The 16,613-nt window shown below is 36.1% G+C and overlaps 3 protein-coding genes across 6 annotated transcripts; 2 read left to right on the top strand and 1 right to left on the bottom strand.

Moving 5' to 3' along the window:
• On the top strand, window positions 1–1,110 carry LOC148563281 (uncharacterized). Its single transcript, XM_088486712.1, has 3 exons — window positions 1–430; window positions 511–673; window positions 816–1,110. Exons 1-3 carry the CDS (start codon window positions 1–3, stop codon window positions 1,108–1,110), a joined length of 888 nt encoding a protein of 295 aa, XP_088342838.1.
• A 4,451-nt stretch (window positions 1,111–5,561) lies between these two features.
• Window positions 5,562–8,206, top strand: LOC107642687 (uncharacterized). Its single transcript, XM_016346118.3, has 3 exons — window positions 5,562–6,402; window positions 6,974–7,161; window positions 7,366–8,206. The coding sequence occupies exons 1-3, from the start codon at window positions 5,787–5,789 to the stop codon at window positions 7,990–7,992; spliced, it is 1,431 nt and encodes a 476-aa protein (XP_016201604.1). The 5' UTR covers window positions 5,562–5,786; the 3' UTR covers window positions 7,993–8,206.
• Window positions 8,207–11,484: 3,278 nt separating this feature from the next.
• ACR1 (ACT domain repeat 1) lies at window positions 11,485–16,362 on the bottom strand. 4 transcript variants are annotated; one of them, XM_016346113.3, is made up of 7 exons: window positions 15,752–16,362; window positions 15,067–15,244; window positions 14,892–14,937; window positions 13,599–13,713; window positions 13,086–13,153; window positions 12,129–12,920; window positions 11,485–12,039 (listed from the first exon to the last, which is right to left on the bottom strand). In XM_016346113.3, exons 2-7 carry the CDS (start codon window positions 15,135–15,137, stop codon window positions 11,656–11,658), a joined length of 1,476 nt encoding a protein of 491 aa, XP_016201599.1. In that variant the 5' UTR covers window positions 15,138–15,244; window positions 15,752–16,362; the 3' UTR covers window positions 11,485–11,655. The 4 variants fall into 4 exon arrangements, with proteins under 4 accessions (XP_016201599.1, XP_016201603.1, XP_088344811.1 ...); XM_016346117.3 differs by having other exon boundaries at window positions 12,156–12,920; XM_088488685.1 differs by having other exon boundaries at window positions 15,490–16,025.
• Between the last annotated feature and the right edge of the window lie 251 nt (window positions 16,363–16,613).

The raw sequence follows: 16,613 nt of genomic DNA, 5'->3' as shown, positions 1-16,613 counted from the left end.
ATGAACAAGATTAAGAAAATTAATGAAGATGCATGGAATTACCTGAACAAGTGGCCTAGGGAGTCATGGACAAAGTCAACATTCAGTCATAGACCAAAGCTTGACAACATATGCAATAATGCATGCGAGGTATTTAATGCAAGAATTAAAGAAGTAAGGGCCAAGCCAATAATCACTCTACTTGAGGAGGTCAGAATGTTCGTGATGAGAACGATAGCTAAAAACAAGGTTAAGCTGGCCAGCCATGTAGGGAAGCTACCACTAGTGGTTCAAAGTATACTGGACAAGATCAGAAAGGAGTCTAAAAATTGGTTGTCAATCTGGACTGGAGATGATGAGTATGAGAAGTTTAAAGTGCATGGATATCCAACAAACATGATGGTGGACTTGGGCAAGCGGCTATGCACATGTCAGTTCTGGATGTTAACAGGTAATTAGCTAGGATTCACATATGCTTTCTTTGGAATAATTAAATACTTTAATGATATCTTTGTTTGCTGTTTTCTTTAGGAATGCCTTGTGTGCATGCTTGTGCGGCTCTTGCAAGGGTGAACAGGGGACCTGGAGATTTCTATCATAAGTGGCTCACCATGGACACATATAAAGACACTTATGCCCATTACATAAATTTCTTACCTAGACAAAATTTTTGGGAGAAATCTGAGTCCAACAGGCCCCAAGAACCAAAGACCAAGAAAAAGACTGGACCACTTACAAAGAAAAGAAGAAAAGATGCAGACGAGGACAATGGAGGAAGCAAAAAAATCTAAGCCTACTAGAGTCCTAAAAAGACAACTGAAACCCTTCATTTGCAGATATTGCCTACAAAAGGGGCATATAAAAAGAGGTTGTCCAAAGAAGAGAGCAGTTGATGTTGTCACTGCTGTTAAAACTAAATTCAATGCACAAGGAAATGCAGCACTAGGATCAACTGTTGATCCAAATACTGTCACACCAGAAGCTATAAATGTTCCTCTACCTTTTGCGAATCAAGATGCACCCCAAGTCAAGCTCCTCCAGATCCTGCACCTCAACCTGTTAATGTTCAAAAAGTTGAGATCGACCTTTCTCAACCCAACTACTCAGATGCACAAGAGTCTCAAGAGGTAAATCATTTAGTTTAACAAACCACATCTAAAATTATTGTGCACAATCAGCCTAAATTTGGGTATTATTTAATTGGAATAGGCACCACTTTCGAGGCCATCCAAGTTGTAGACCAGAAGGAAGTCCTCACTACCATCAGGACTGATCACCATGGATCCCTGCAAGGAGCAAGCTCAGCCACATATTTCAGACTGGCCAGCTTCTTGAAATTTGTCCCAACACCCGGCTTAAAGCCCCCAAGGAAGAAGTAATGAAGATGTAGTTGAATTAAGAATCTTTTTATGAATCATACTTTTATTTTTTGGCTTCAGTATATGACATTAGACCAATTGTTATATTTGGAAACATTGTAAGGTTGATGACACTCTCTATCCTTGTTATTGGTGTATTTTGAATTTAGAACTAGCTTTTAATTTTGTGGGGGAGTTGTCACTGATATGGCAAGTGTTTTACTTGTTAATACTCATGTTGAAAACTCATTGTTATGATAACATCTTATTATTATTATGACAAATTGTTCTACTTTTAATTATGCTACTACAAGTTCTTTTTTACAATATTTTTTCATCATTTTGTTGGATGACAAAAACAGAGTTCTTGGTTTATGTTTATAACAAGACTACCAACTTCAATAATTGACAATGACACTTTTTCTTTCTTCTACTTTACAATAACCCTAATCACATCAAAACATAATCATCCTCAAACCTTAAATACCAACATGAAAACAGCAACAAACATTATAAATAGAGCCAACAATAACATGTACAATTTATGGGTCCTAACTTCAGCTTCTAACTTCCCAATTCTCCAAGCCAGATTGACCCTCAGTTCATCAACATCCTCAGTAGCAGTCACCCTTCCACTGATGTCTTCTTCTCCAATGTTAGTCCAGACAAACAAACCACACCCCCTCTTTTCACTGATATTGTAGTTAGGACACCCAAAGAATGGCTTGTTAGGGTTAGCCTCTGTTGTAGACCACCGAAAAATAGGGCGACAGCCACACCCACACCGCTCTAGAACACTCGATGCTCTACTAGTTCCTCTGGAGATCCTTTTGTTTGACCGCATGGAACTCTGACTCCCACTTGCACTCATGATCCTAAACCCAGAAAGCTGCACAATGAGGAAGAAGACGAAGAACAAAAAAAATGGGTAGAAGAAGAAGAGGAAGAAGTTAGGGCAAAAATTTTGATTATAAAAGGGGATAAAGACTAAATTGGAGCTAATCAAATTTATTGCCATGTCATCTAACCGTTACTGTGTCTAGCATGGCAAGAACTAGCCACGTCACTAACGGTGTCAGTGTTCCGGTGATGAAAATTGAGAAAAGGACTAACGTGGTGCATTTTTTCGAATCTGGGAAACTAATTTAGTGCAATTGGGATCTCAATGACTAAATCAGTGCAACTCACCAATCTTAGAGACCAAAGTGAAGTTTAACTCAATTTTTTGTGACAACATAGTTCTCAAATTATGATAACTCTTTCTTATTTTTTCTTGAGTCATTGTTATGAGAGAGTTAACTATACTTAAAGAATTTCAAAGTTAAAAGAAGATTTTTTTTTACTGTTTAACTTTACAGAATTTCAAAGCTTGAAGAATTGATTTTTTATTGATATTGTTCTATACAATTTGTCCTACTACGCGTGCTAATTTATTTTATTGATATTTTTTTGTAATTTTTTATTGTAGATGATCGACTATCAAATATTGTAGGTTTTCAAGTAGTCAAAGATAATATCAATAAAAGAATTAAAAGAAAAAAAAGAAATATTAAAATATAGATAAATATATTAATTTTATAGAATTCCAAAGTTAAACGTTACAATAAAAGTAAAAGAAAGAAATTAAAGAAAAAGTACAAAAAAGAAGTTTTTTTTTTGTGAATTTGTTAACTCAGATAATTAGAATGTTGAGAGTACTTGTCAAATGATTTTAACTTCTTTTACTAATTTTAAAATTCTTATTTATAGAGAATTATAATAATTAAAAAATTATAATAAAATCATAGTAGAAGTTATTTTCTTCTAATAACTAATATGACTATATTATGTGTATATTAAAATTAATTACCAAAATTAGTTGTCAATATAAAATATATATTAAAATACAAATATACTCTTCATCCTCACTTAGAGATCTCAGTTTTAAGTCTCATCCTAACTTAAAAAAAAATACAAATATATATTAAAAATAAATTAAACCACATATATATTTACACATAAATATATCCACAAGTCTTCATAATTTCTTTGACCATCACATTTCGAATTCTCCCCAACGTTTGGGGTAAATTCTATTTGTGTCCCTAATGTTTAAATTGTCCTATTTGTATCCCTAACGTTTGTAAAAGTGAGTCAATGTTATCCTGCCGTCAATTACACATCATGGGCGCTTTAGTTTGAATTTTAAAAATCTCTTCTTGAAGTTAGAATACAAATGTATGAGATAGAATCGATGATCTACTTCGAAAAATAGTTCATCAAATGTTGAAACTAATTCCTACAACATTTACATAATTCACTTTTCTAGGGACATAATTGAATCTAAACACAAATAGTGGGTATAATATTAAAATCGAACACATCCAAGTGAGACCTAATTGAGAATGAATACATCCAAGTGAGAATAATTGAAAAATATAATCTGCTTTGTTAGTATAATTCAAAGTAGGATAACATTGAATCACTTTTATAAACGTTAAGGATACAAATAGGACGAATAGGACGATTTAAACGTTAGGGACACAAATAGGACTTACCCCAAACGTTGGGGACAAAAACGATACTTTAATCTTTTTTTTTTGTTTAGAGGCCTTGTAGTCCTTCGAAAAAATTATCAAGGATCGAGTTTGGTATTCACTCTAAAATATATGTTTTCAATCTAACAATGTTTGTTTTTTTTTTTCTGAGTTAAGATTCAAAGTGGTCCTTAAAATTGTACTTGAGTCTCAACGTGGTCCTTTAAGTTAATAGTTATCCCCGAACTTGTATTCCGAAACTCATATTAGTCCCTAAAGCATTTTCCATTCATCGGAACCCTAAAAACAACGTCGTTTTGTATTTATTAAAAAAAAAAAAAAGAAAAACACCCCCTTCCCAACCCTTCCCACACTCCCTTTTCCTTCCCCAACCCTTTCCTAGTTCTCCTTTCCCTTTTCCTTTCACGCTCCCCTTCCCCTTTCCAAATTTCCCTTTTCCTTTTCTTTCCACGGTTCCTTTCTCTTTCCCCAGCCCTTTCTCAGTTCTCATTTCTCTTTCACGCTCCCCTTCCTCTTCCCCATCCTCAGTTTTCCTTTTCCTTTTCCTTCTACGGTCCCTTTTTCCTTTGTCAATCCTACCCCAATTTCTCTTTCTCTTTTCCTTCCATGCTCCTCTTTCTCTTCCTCAACCTATCCTCAGTTCCCTTTTCCCTTTTTCCTTTTCCCTTTCCCTTTCCCTTTCCCTTTCCCTTTCTTAATTTGAAGCCCTTCCCATCTCTCTTCTCTTTCCTCAACCTAAGGCACTTCCTAACCCGAGGTCTCTGCCACCGCCTCTCGTCGGTTTTTGTCACGGCACCACGATGCTCGCCCCACTTTCCAACCTAATTTTTTCTCTTTGTTTTTTTTCTTTTGTATGGATTCTTTTTTTTATTTTTTTATTGCAATGGAGTTTTTCTGGATGTCTGAATACATTGATTTTGGCATGTGTTTAACTCTGTTTTTGTAATCTCTTTTTTACTTGACTGGAATCTTTGTTTCATTAATTTACTGCATAAAGTTCACGTAATTTAAAAGTATATATACTGTCTCTATTCATTTGTTGTTTTATACTGGGTATATAAAGAAAAATAAAATGAAGTAATTGAGGAATTAATTTTGATATCAGGGAGGCAAGGGAGACAAGAGAAGGAGAGGCAGAAAGAGATAGAGAGAAGACAAGAGTGTAAGAGACTAGGTTGGAGAAGGGGAGCGGTGCGGCGCGACACCATAACGGAGGTCGACAAAAAGCGGCAACAGAGAAAAAGGAAAAGGGACTCGGGTTAAGGAAGGGGAGACTCGGAGTTTTTTTTTTTTTTTTAAATATAAAACAACGTTGTTTCAGTGTTTCGATGTACGAAAAGTGCATTAGGGACTAGTATGAGTTTTGGAGTGCAAGTTCGAAAATAAAATTGAGTAACTATTAAATTCAATAACCATTTTGAAGTTCGAATACAACTTTAGAAACTCCTTTAAAACTTATTTTTTTTTTTAGAATTTTTTACAAGAATAACAAAAGGATAAAAAATTGAAAAAAGTATTACTGTATTAGTGATCAATTTTTTTTTTATATGCCTGTTTAGAAATATCCTAACAAAAATTAGATTAAATGCATGAGTCAATTTTCGTTGCAAAAATAATGATTTTGTCAAACTAAAATCATATATTAAGAGTCAAAATGTGGATTATTTTATTGCAGATCAATGTATTTTATAACTGAACTGTTAGATGATTGAAAATTATTATGTTTGTACTTTGTACTTCGTAGTTTAGTAGAGGGCGAAACGACGCCGCATAAGAGACAAAGGGTATTATCTGGTTAAGAGGTTAGAGGTCCTCATCAGTAATGTAGTGATGAACTCATCGATCATCATGGATGAAACTTGAAACTTGAAACCTGGTTGGAGAGAGAGAGAGAGAGAGATTGGAATCAACCATGTCCTGGTTCGCAAGGACTATTGCTAACTCACTCAGACTCGACGACGAAGACGAACAACAACACCATAACCCTCCTAACGCCAATGAGCCCCATCCTCCCAACACCAAACCCGATTCAGATTCGACTATACCCGATCCACGCTCACCCTCATCCCCGTCCCCCGCATCCACCCCTCGCGGCGTCAAAGAGGACCTCTCCGAGCTCACCAAATCCATTTCCCGCCAGTTATGGGGCGTCGCCTCCTTCCTCGCTCCCCCTCCCCCTCCCGCCGACCACGCTCTCGCCGCCCATCCTGCAGGCAACCTCGATTCGGATGCACCGCCGAGAGAGCAAGAAGAAGAAGAAGAAGACCTCATTGCTGGAATCCGAAGCGATTTTGCGGAGATCAGCGGGAGGTTCAGGAGTGGGATCTCCAAGCTTTCCGAGAACAAGGCGGTATCGGAGTTGACGAAGATGGCGTCGAATTTCCTTCAGATTCGACCCGAAGAAGATGATTACGATCTCGAAGGTGTGGTTGGAATAACCGAGGACGTTGTGCTCTTTGCCAGAGACGTTGCGATGCATCCCGAGACTTGGTTGGATTTCCCTCTACCTCACGCTGCCGATTCCGATGGTATATTCAATTTTCTTTTCCCTGTTATCAGAATTAATAAGTAGGTAATTTCTGTCTTTCTTATCATCGCTAATTTCTTTTCCTGAATGCTACTTCTTTTTTTGGAATCAGAGCAATCAAAAGCACAAAATGCAGTTTTTCCAGGTCATGGTTACAGGAATATCTGAATCTTAATTAATTATTTGTTATTCGAAATTTAGATGTGATTTAATTTACTACTTTGCTCACAAATTTCATAGAGACTAATCCTTTTTAACATCAACACATTATGAACTTAGCGACTGTATGCTTTTATTGATTTATTTCTCTTACATGTTAACAACTCTGTCGAGCTTGAACTTGAAGCTTGGTAATCTGTACAGTAATGTTTACTTTTCCCATTCCATGAAAATCAATATTTTCATTATCACCATTTTTTTGTTTGTTTCTAGTCGAAATGTTTAGCAGCTAAAACTGTTTAGAATTCGCTTTGTTCATCTTAAGAACCTTCTTTTGGATAAGAAGAGTTATGGCATTAGGATGTCACGTGTGTGTTCTGCTTCTTTATCTTCAAAATTTTATTTCAATGCAGATTTTGATTTGTCTGATGTGCAACAAGAACACGCTCTAGCTGTTGAAAGTCTAGCTCCAAGCTTAGCTTCTCTTAGAATGGAACTTTGTCCGGCATATATGAGCGATGCTTGCTTTTGGGTGATTTATTTTGTACTCTTGCACCCTAGACTCAACAAAAGTGATGCCGATCTTCTATCAACCCCACGGGTGAGTGAAATGCTAATTGGAAGTGATTGTTCTTGCCTTGATGTATTTGTTTGGCTTATTTCAGAAATTTCATGGCCTAACCATTGTTCATGCCTTGTATAACCAAGATTATGATATTTACTTTATTGTCTAAATACTTTAACCACATGCAACTAATTCATAAAATAGAGACATATTAACTTGAAATTCATGTAATGTGTGCAGATAGTGGAAGCTAGAGCAATGTTAGCCCATACATTAGAGAAAAGAAGCACAGAAAAGGAAGAACGTGATTTATCTGCAAAAGGTGATTTTCCTACAAAAGAGGGAGACCAAGATCTCCTTGTGCCAACCAGTGTCCCACTAGAATCAGTTCCTCTTCAAGTTAAAGCTGCTGTGGTTGAAGCAGCCCCATCTGTGGATATATCTGATTTTGAGATGGAGAAACATCCTGTAACTCAGACTACTGATGTGTCTATGATTAAAGAAGCACCGGTAAATCTGACTGCAGAACAATCATCATCTATTTCAGCAAATAGATTTTTGGATGAAGCATATGATGAGGATGATGCTGATGACTGGTTGAAAGAGGATAGTTCTGAAATGGTTGGTGGAAGTGGAACTTCTGGGCCTGCTGGTAATGAAGAGGACGTGTCATTCAGTGATCTTGAGGAGGAGGATGTTGCTTCAAGTTATAAAAAGACTGGATCAGGGTCTGACTCTTCAACAAAAGACTCTCGAGATTGGGTGCAGTTAAGCAGACAGGCTGGTTCTGAGCATTCAAGTGCTCGAAATTCCGAAACCAAGGATTCTAGTGATTGGCTGAATGTTGATGACATTGACGTAATATGACAATGCCTCAGAAACTGGCCTAGATGTAAGTGTTTTTACTATATTCCCCTTTTATTTTGTGAATATGTGCATAGTGTCTGTACTTTATGATTAAACACTGGAAACCATATATGTGTACATAAAGCCTGTATCCACCAGGCATTATGTTATGTGTGTTTATAACTGCACCACACATGAACAAAATCTGATTTCATATTGGAATTCCTGTTTCAAAGTTGTTTGTGAATACTTTAAACTGGCTGAACTTGTATTTGAACGATCTTATGAAGCCAGGTAGAAAATATCAGTAGCGGCTGCAATAAATATTTGCTTTAATAGGGTATCAGGAGAACTTCCCTCTAAAATGTTCGGAATACAGTGACCGAGACATAAGCAAATTAAGCATGAGTAGAACTTTTATTTTAGTAATAATTAGGTGTTATACAATCCAAATAATCCAGCATCTTCCCGTAGGAGGAGGTTGATTACATGATCCTTATTCCGCTTGGTTTTATCCATAGCAAAATTTTCAAGTACATGATGCATATTTCATAGTCTTGGTGAGGCTTTTTGGTCTAGACCTTCCAAGGTTCCCATTTGATCTAGATATTGCTCCTATGATATCCTTTGGGCTTTGATGTATATACATGAAATTTGATTTTCTCAGAGTAAGAATCCTACTAATGAAATTCATAAAAGTGGCTTCTATACTGATATATTTGTTCTTGAAATTGTTTTACGCTGGACTCTTGGTTTGTTTCTATAATCTAATAATCATAATAAAAATATAGAAATGTAGCTGATATGTGAGAAGTGGCGTTAGTAGTTGTAGATGTACAACAAACACCCTCATTGATTCTATTAACATTGCCGAATTGGCTTTTGTGGGCGTTATCGCGTCACAAAAGGGGTTCGATATTGTTTTGTACCGACTCCAGTTAATGACAAATAATCTGAAAGACATGGAAACAAAATTTAATATGTTCATGGGACAGATAAACTGTTACCTGTGTAAGTGTTGCGTAAACTTTAACTAGTTGGTTTTGTAGTTCTCTAGCGGCCTAAGATATGCACGATAATTGTGCAGCTTCACATCAATCATGAGATCTCAATAGAGTACTCTCTTTTTCCACCTTTCAACATTTATGCCGCATTTTGTCATGTTTCCCCTTTCTCTTCTGCTCTAACATATACAAATATACAATTAAAGCACTAAGATAACATTTGTTTTGAAGTACTGGGACGGAAACTAGGAGACTGAGATTTAGTATTATATTTGTTAGTTCAGAAATTGATAATAAAATTTAGTATTTTAGTACCTTAGTGGGGATACAGGGGACTAGAATTTTTTGAGAAGGAGACTAAAACTTTAATAACATTCTATACCTAAAGTATTCTATTTTAACTAATTAATTCTAATTTTACTCTTTGTACAAATTAAATTAGAGTTTCATTCTTATTTCAGTCTCTGTCTCTTACTTTACACTAAACACAACACTGCGACTTATTTCAATCTGTCTCTTAGTCTCAGTCTCTTAACCTCTGTGTCTCTTCTAAACGCTACCTAAGTTTCCATTTTATTTTTCGTAACCACATTTGAAGAGTCTATTATCTAAAGCAGTAAAAAATGAAACGGGGGCTTGTTTGTTCTATTTATTCATCAACCACTACCCAAACAAAATGCTCGTGGGAAGTATTGTTAGAGCTACATTCATTCTTAGTACATGGACATCCTTCTTGCGAATTGGAAGGTGGATAAAAGCCTGAGAAGACTTCAATTCCAAGTTAGGATTGGTGCTCTACGCATAACCTGTTTAGCTGTCCAAGATAGTTTTGGCACTTCATTTTCCATTAGATAAAGTTTAAAACATGGGATTCCACTTTTGCTTCTAAAGTTCTTATAAATGCCAGTGTATTATATTACCCTTTGCATACATTAGATAACAGGTACGCCAAAATCAATAGAAATCAATAGAGTCTATACGCAAATCGAATTCAACCATTCCTACCTGTCATTTTCCGATGCCAAATTGACCCACTCGAGTCCTGATCAATGAGGAAATAGTTGAATACATCACACACGTCAAAACCAAGGGTAGGTTGCTTTGGTGTCTTGATAGCATGCTGGAGGCATGGATCATTGGTGACTTGGTGTGTAGAGGTAGAAGCTGCTTTGGTGTCTTGATAGCATGAGGTAGAAGCTGCTTTGGTGTCTTGATAGCTTGGTGTGTATGTGTAGAGGTAGAAGCGAGAGGATTGGTTCGGCAAGGTGTTTGATACTTTAATAATATTAATCCTTTTAATTATACGAGTAATACGAGTAAGGTAATTCAATGTTTGGCATTGGTGTACTCTCTGTCTAATTTTTATGTATTAGTAGAATTTTCACACTATCAACCAATGAAAATTTAAAAAGCTTGTCAATTTATGGTAACTAATTACCTACAAAATGCATAATTTTTTACTTTCTGTGGACTAAAAATTGGTGTATATATTAGCTTTAGTAGTAATGATACTTAAATAGAGTACTACTAAGAGTGTTTGGTTTCACTTACTAGATACAACTAAATGTAGTGGTTTTCTACATGTAAATGATCAAAATAGGTACTTACAAAATTTACATGGTTGATAAAAATTATTATAAAAATACAAATGTAAATAAATATTCAAAATATTTAACAATGTGTCATATATATAATATAAAAATTTGAAATATTTAAACACGTGAAATATATATTCACAAGAAAGATTTAAAAATTATATTTGATATATTTTTGGTAAATATGATTAGAAAAAGAAAAATATCAGCGTGTTTTTATAAATTGATACTAAGAAAAATACTCAAATATACTCGTACAATATGTGTGTTAACTAAAATTACTGGTCAAAATAAATAAAAATTATTGGCCACATTGAACTTTTCTCTTAGAAAAATGAACTTTTGTTTTGATTTTTATCATATACCTTCTAAATTCTTATCTAAATATTTTTACCAAACTTCATATTAAATGTATTAATTGTTTGTCAAATACAAAAATTATTTACTGTTTATTAAAAAAAAGTACTTTCTGATTATTTTCATCAGATTTTAAATGTTTGTCTGCTCTTTAAAAAATTATTGTGATTTATTATTTTTATTATAAAATAATTTTACATATACATTCAATTCAATTACATAATGTTATATACATTAGATTTTTATTGACCGCATAAATAATTATAAAAAAAATGAATGTGACAAATGTAATTGTATAATTATGTAAAATATTTTACAATATTAAAATTAAACTCTTATTTTATTTGGTGTTCTAGGCTTCTAGTTTATATTTTTGTTAATATGCAGACACAGTTAGTTTATTAATTCATTAGCGAAGAGCATAATTTAGGTTTTTGAGTTTACTATTAACTTCTTAAAAAGCATAGTTTATTTTTAGCGTTCTTCAAAACGTTCAGCTAAGCATGAAAATGATTTTCCCTTGATCAGAATAAAGTATTTGCTTTAAGCAACTAATGTAGGCAGGTCAGTCTATGAATCTCATTTACGGTGGAAAATCTATGTACAGCGACAATGGAAAAGAAGGTCATTAGTTAGAGGAATCTAAAATCGAAACGACGCCTAAGAATTCTAATGGAGCTTATTTACACGACGACACATAGAGCTCCCAGGTGGTAGCTTCTCAGTTCTCAGGATCTAATGGAGCCAAAACTACCTGAAAGGCGTTCTATCTGAGACCATAGCATGTTCCCAATAGAAACTATTGGCTTGGCCACCAAATTGTTGGTGGTTTCGTCCATAGCCAACAAGGAGGAGGAGGATGATTTAGGAACCCTATAAGGCGACTTGTGATCAGTAACTACGGTTCCGCCACACTCTTGTCTCACCAGCTCCGCTATATTAGGGTTGACTTGTTGACCAGAAGAGTCTGTCACAAAGAATGATCCCACCGCATTGTCCCCTTGTGTTCCAATCTCAACCCTTGATACCGATAGTCCATTCTCACGGAACACCCTTGTCACGTTCGACAGTAGACCCGTCCTATTCTTGGTGCGAATATCTACCCTTAATCCCTGCATACATACCGTACCGCGTTAGCTAGTGATGGCGAACAAATGATATTATATGCAGATTCATGCATGCACTTTAAATAAAAATACACCTTAATGGTGGGTGGAATGAGACGTACATGGGAGACTCTGCGTTCTATGGCAGCGATTAAGCATAAGATGAGCTTTTGTCTCTCGGATTCTTCGTCCAGACAAGCGCCAGCGACGGCGTGCTTTATAAAGTACTCCTGCTCGGCCATGGAACTCTTGGACCTGATGGCGGCGTGGAACACCACATAGTGCAAGTCGGTTAAGACGCAGACGGTATCAAAGAGTAGTTTAGGACGGTCCCTGCTCCTCACGTTGACCACCCAGTACCCTTTGTCCTTGCATCTACTAACGGACACGTGGGTCCCATCACACCCCTTCTTGTGCTCCCCGCTACTCTCCCCGTGACACGCACGGCAGCTCTCGTAGTCCCTGTCCGCGTACATCAGCTGGTGGAGCCGCCGTTCTGTGTGGGTGCGCCCCGCCGCCAAGTTTCTCAGCCTCACGCTTTTCCTCTCTCCGATATCGCCGTGGGCCTCCACCACGTTCTGAAGCTGCTCTTGAACGTGGCCCAGCCGTATTGGGTCCTTGATGGGCCCTGCTTTTAAAGCGTCTTCTACGTAGATGATGCAGGCCGCTCTGTCGTTGTGGGTCCAGGCCATTCCCGAGGTCACGGTACAGCCCAACTCCGCTAGCACCGCAGCTATTTCAGATAGTAGGCCGGGCCGGTCCAGCCCAGTCATCTCCAGGGCCGTGTTTTGGGGTGAGTGGGGCCCATCGCAACCATATGGTTCTGACGTAGTTTCATCATCTTCATCACTCGAGATATTTCCTTTTCTTCTAGTGGTACATAGTTTCTGTAAGTTGAATATATTTGCTTAGTTATACTTATACTTATACACTTATATGTTCGTGTTAATTTTGTTTTATGGTTTTACAAGATAGAAATAGGTACTGATTTGGATTATACTTGAAGTGATGACATGATAGGACAGTGGGAACAAAGATAGAAAGATGATGACCTGCTGAATGTGGAGCATGAGGGTTTCGTCCGTGAGCTTCTTGCCAGCTTGATCGGTCACGTGGAACACTGCATTGTATCATTATAATAATTGGGTTCATTCACTAGTTAAAAACTTAAAATAATAATAAAAAAAAGGAGCAGACCACAACACATGGATGAGAACAGGGTCATTATATTGCAGTTTAGAGACGATAGTAGTTATGGGGCTAAGAGTGTACATGACTCATGCATATGTCATACGGTAACAACAACAACAACAACAAACAAAGCAATTTATCAATTATCTACTGATCACCAGAGAAAATTATTATTTAAAAATGTGTAAGTGATCCTCATAGAGGGGCAGGTAAACCAATTTTAAGTAGACACAAACTAAAAAGAGACAAGTCAGTATTTTGTTATTTAAAAGATTTCTGTGTTCGAATAATATATATTCCTATCCCTCTTTAATTACAGTGTTGGTTCAATCATAAATGCGAAAGAAAATGGGAGTGCAGAGAGTGACACATACCATCCATAAACCATCCACCATCAGAGGAAATGTATGATCTAGAAATAATAAGATCAAGATCTGTCAACACCTGGACCATCTCCAATAATATCCCGTGCTTGTTTGCACTATCGACCTGTTAAGGGGAACCACAATATTTACAACTTTGAATTTGATTTATTTATCTATATAAAGGTTAAACATTTTTTTAAATCTCGTGATATATGATACTATGCCTGGTCCTTAATTTCTGGTGTCCTGGATCAATTGACCTCACTCGTTTGTGCTTTTAGAAAACATAAATACATATTTAATTTTTTTGGTTGATTGTTTTAAAAAAAATGAAGCAGAAAATAAGTAATTTATCTTCATATATTTTTAAAAAGACAAATATACACATTTAAAAAATATAAATTATAACCAATAATATTAAAATAAAAATAATTATACCCTTTATTTTCTAAAAATACCATTTTATGTAAAATAACTTCTTATTCATAACTATAATTGTAATTTTATAATAAAAATACTTATATCTAAAATAATTATATAAATATATCTAAATACAAAATATTTTTTATTTCTATTTTAAAATACTTCTCTGAACCGTACAATAATTGTACAAAGAAATGAGGCTTATTTCTGCTCGTAAGTCTGCTTTGTTTGCCTCTGATTCCCAAATCAGTGGCTCTCCATTGCCTAATAATGTCATTTTCATAGAATACAAATCTAATTTGGTTTTTATTTGTTAGGAGTGAAGCTGGGATTTATTTGTCTTTAAGTATAATTTATACTAAAATGAGATGACACCAAAAAAGAAATAGATAAGAAAGTAAATTGTTTCACGAATAGGTCTCAAATAAAGCTGAAGACCACTAATGTACTCCTAACTTGTCACGGCCGAAAGGGTAAACACCATTATTAGGCACGATAATAATATCCATTGCGCTTTAATTGGTTGCAAGTGGTATATAAGTGTGACAACTCAAGCTCTGGATCGTGATGCATCACATATGATAAAGTATTACACTTAAGCTAAAAGTGGGTTGAATTCAGGAATTTCTACACAAACACAATGGATATCTGTCTAATTGCTGATGCATAGCATAATCCTAAAATTTATCAAGTGATTTATTAAATATTAATACCATAAAGTACTGCAAGACTAGGGTTGGTTCAAAATCAGTGGGTTACGAAAACGATGTATAGCATAATCAAGCATAGTTAGAAATTCAAGTTCACATTAGATGAATAAGCTATGATTTTAAAGTATTAAACATATGCAAGTTGTTGGATATGAAAAATGCAGCTAACCTTCACTACGGTGCATTCTCGGCAAGAATCGTTGTCTATGCAGACCCTATACACACAGAGAATAACAGAAACCATTAAAATATCTTTACAATGAACCGTACCATCCGATCGAACCAAAAATCAGAAGCAGGCGAAAAAAAGAAGAGAAAATCGAAGAGCGAATGATGTGTAGTACCTGGGAGGATGTATTCTCTCAATGAGCGATTCAATTTCCCGATCCATGTGTGGATGGTAAAATATATCCATTGTCTATGACTAAGAACAAATCAGATAAGCTTCAATTAATTGGAGTTTGGCGGCGGCGGCGGCGGCGGCTGCAGGGTGATAACCCGAACTACTGCGTCTTCGTCGATCTGTACAATATGATGTATGAGTAGTTTAGAAGCATTCAAAGCGGCATCGCAATTGAAAAAACGCGTATTATATAATAATTGAAAAAGGCAGAAAGACGCGCGATATTGGAGCGCCGTCAATCTTGTTTTCTAAGCGATAACACCGAAGCAATTAACCAAAAAATTCGAAAAACCGTTGGAAACCTTTCAGGATTTTAGAACCTCTGAGAAATTTCGTAGTAACGAATTGTTTGTTAAAAAATGACCTGAAGTTGTTACGGAAATTCAAATTGAAAATACGGTTTCTCCGGTCGCATTGGAGGATTCAAAAAAAGGGGCGGCATTATGGGTTGAAGCTTCCAACTAATTGATCAGGCAATTTTCCTTTTCCAACAAAAAAAAAAAAGAAAAGAAAAGAAACTAGGTAAAGTAAACGAGATTTGAATAGCGCATAGTGAATTGAAGAAAAACATGGGAGGATAGGATAGGATAAGATAGGATATGTGACGTAGGGCGGTTATGAATTACCTGTGGAAAAAGATGCAGCAGAAGTGAAATTCATGTAGTGGAGGTTTTCTATGTAAAAGAAAGAAAGAAAGAAAGATGGAACGCAGGGATACAAAGAAGGAGGCAATTCTTGATTTCTATGTTTGGCAGCGTGATCCCTGTTCACTCAACAATTCCAAGTGTTTGTCTATATATATAGATGTTGAAGCTTGACAAATATGTATACCCGCTAATGTCGGGAACAAAAAGGAGAAGTGCACCTCCTTGGTAACAGAGTAGCTAGAAGCCAGTATATATTTTGTTTCAATGATTAGGATTTACTTATAACTTATAAGATAGGAGAGTGAGGCTGCTGAGCCTGAATGGCGCACCACATCATCCAAGTTTCCAGAACTGAGTCTCCAAAATTAGGAAAATGATTAGAACGTGTATCCACGGGGTTAATCCAGTAAGGCAAGGTAGACGTGTGGTAGTGCCACGTAGCCTTTCCTTGTGTTATAGGTGTCAGCCCCGGTGTTCTGCACATGTGGTCAAACTCGGAAATTAAATCGCGGTGGCTGGGTCTCGTCTCCCTCACTCCTCCTGAAAGCGACTGCCACGTGTTTCTTTCAAGAGAATGCGGTTGGGAAATCAGTTTTGGGATCACACCACGCCGTGTTTTTAGCATTCAGTTCTCTGCTTGGCCGCAATTTCCTTTCACACGAGTGTCACTCAACCTTTGGAGGCTGGATGCCTTTTCTTTATTTCCCCTTTTCACCTTTTCCCCAAAACTTCAGGAACTGTGCAAGTGTGCAGTAATAATTTAGTCGTATCTCGATGCCTTGACTCTTATTATTACTAAGAGCATTTTTCATTGAAAGCTAGATTTTATACTGACTATAAT

Source organism: Arachis ipaensis, chromosome B5 (genome assembly GCF_059453495.1).
Source record: "Arachis ipaensis isolate K30076 ecotype BB chromosome B5, ASM5945349v1, whole genome shotgun sequence".
NCBI classification, from domain to species: Eukaryota; Viridiplantae; Streptophyta; class Magnoliopsida; order Fabales; family Fabaceae; genus Arachis; species Arachis ipaensis.
Note: the sequence above shows the minus strand (reverse complement) of the source record. Positions and strands in the feature narration are given on the sequence as shown.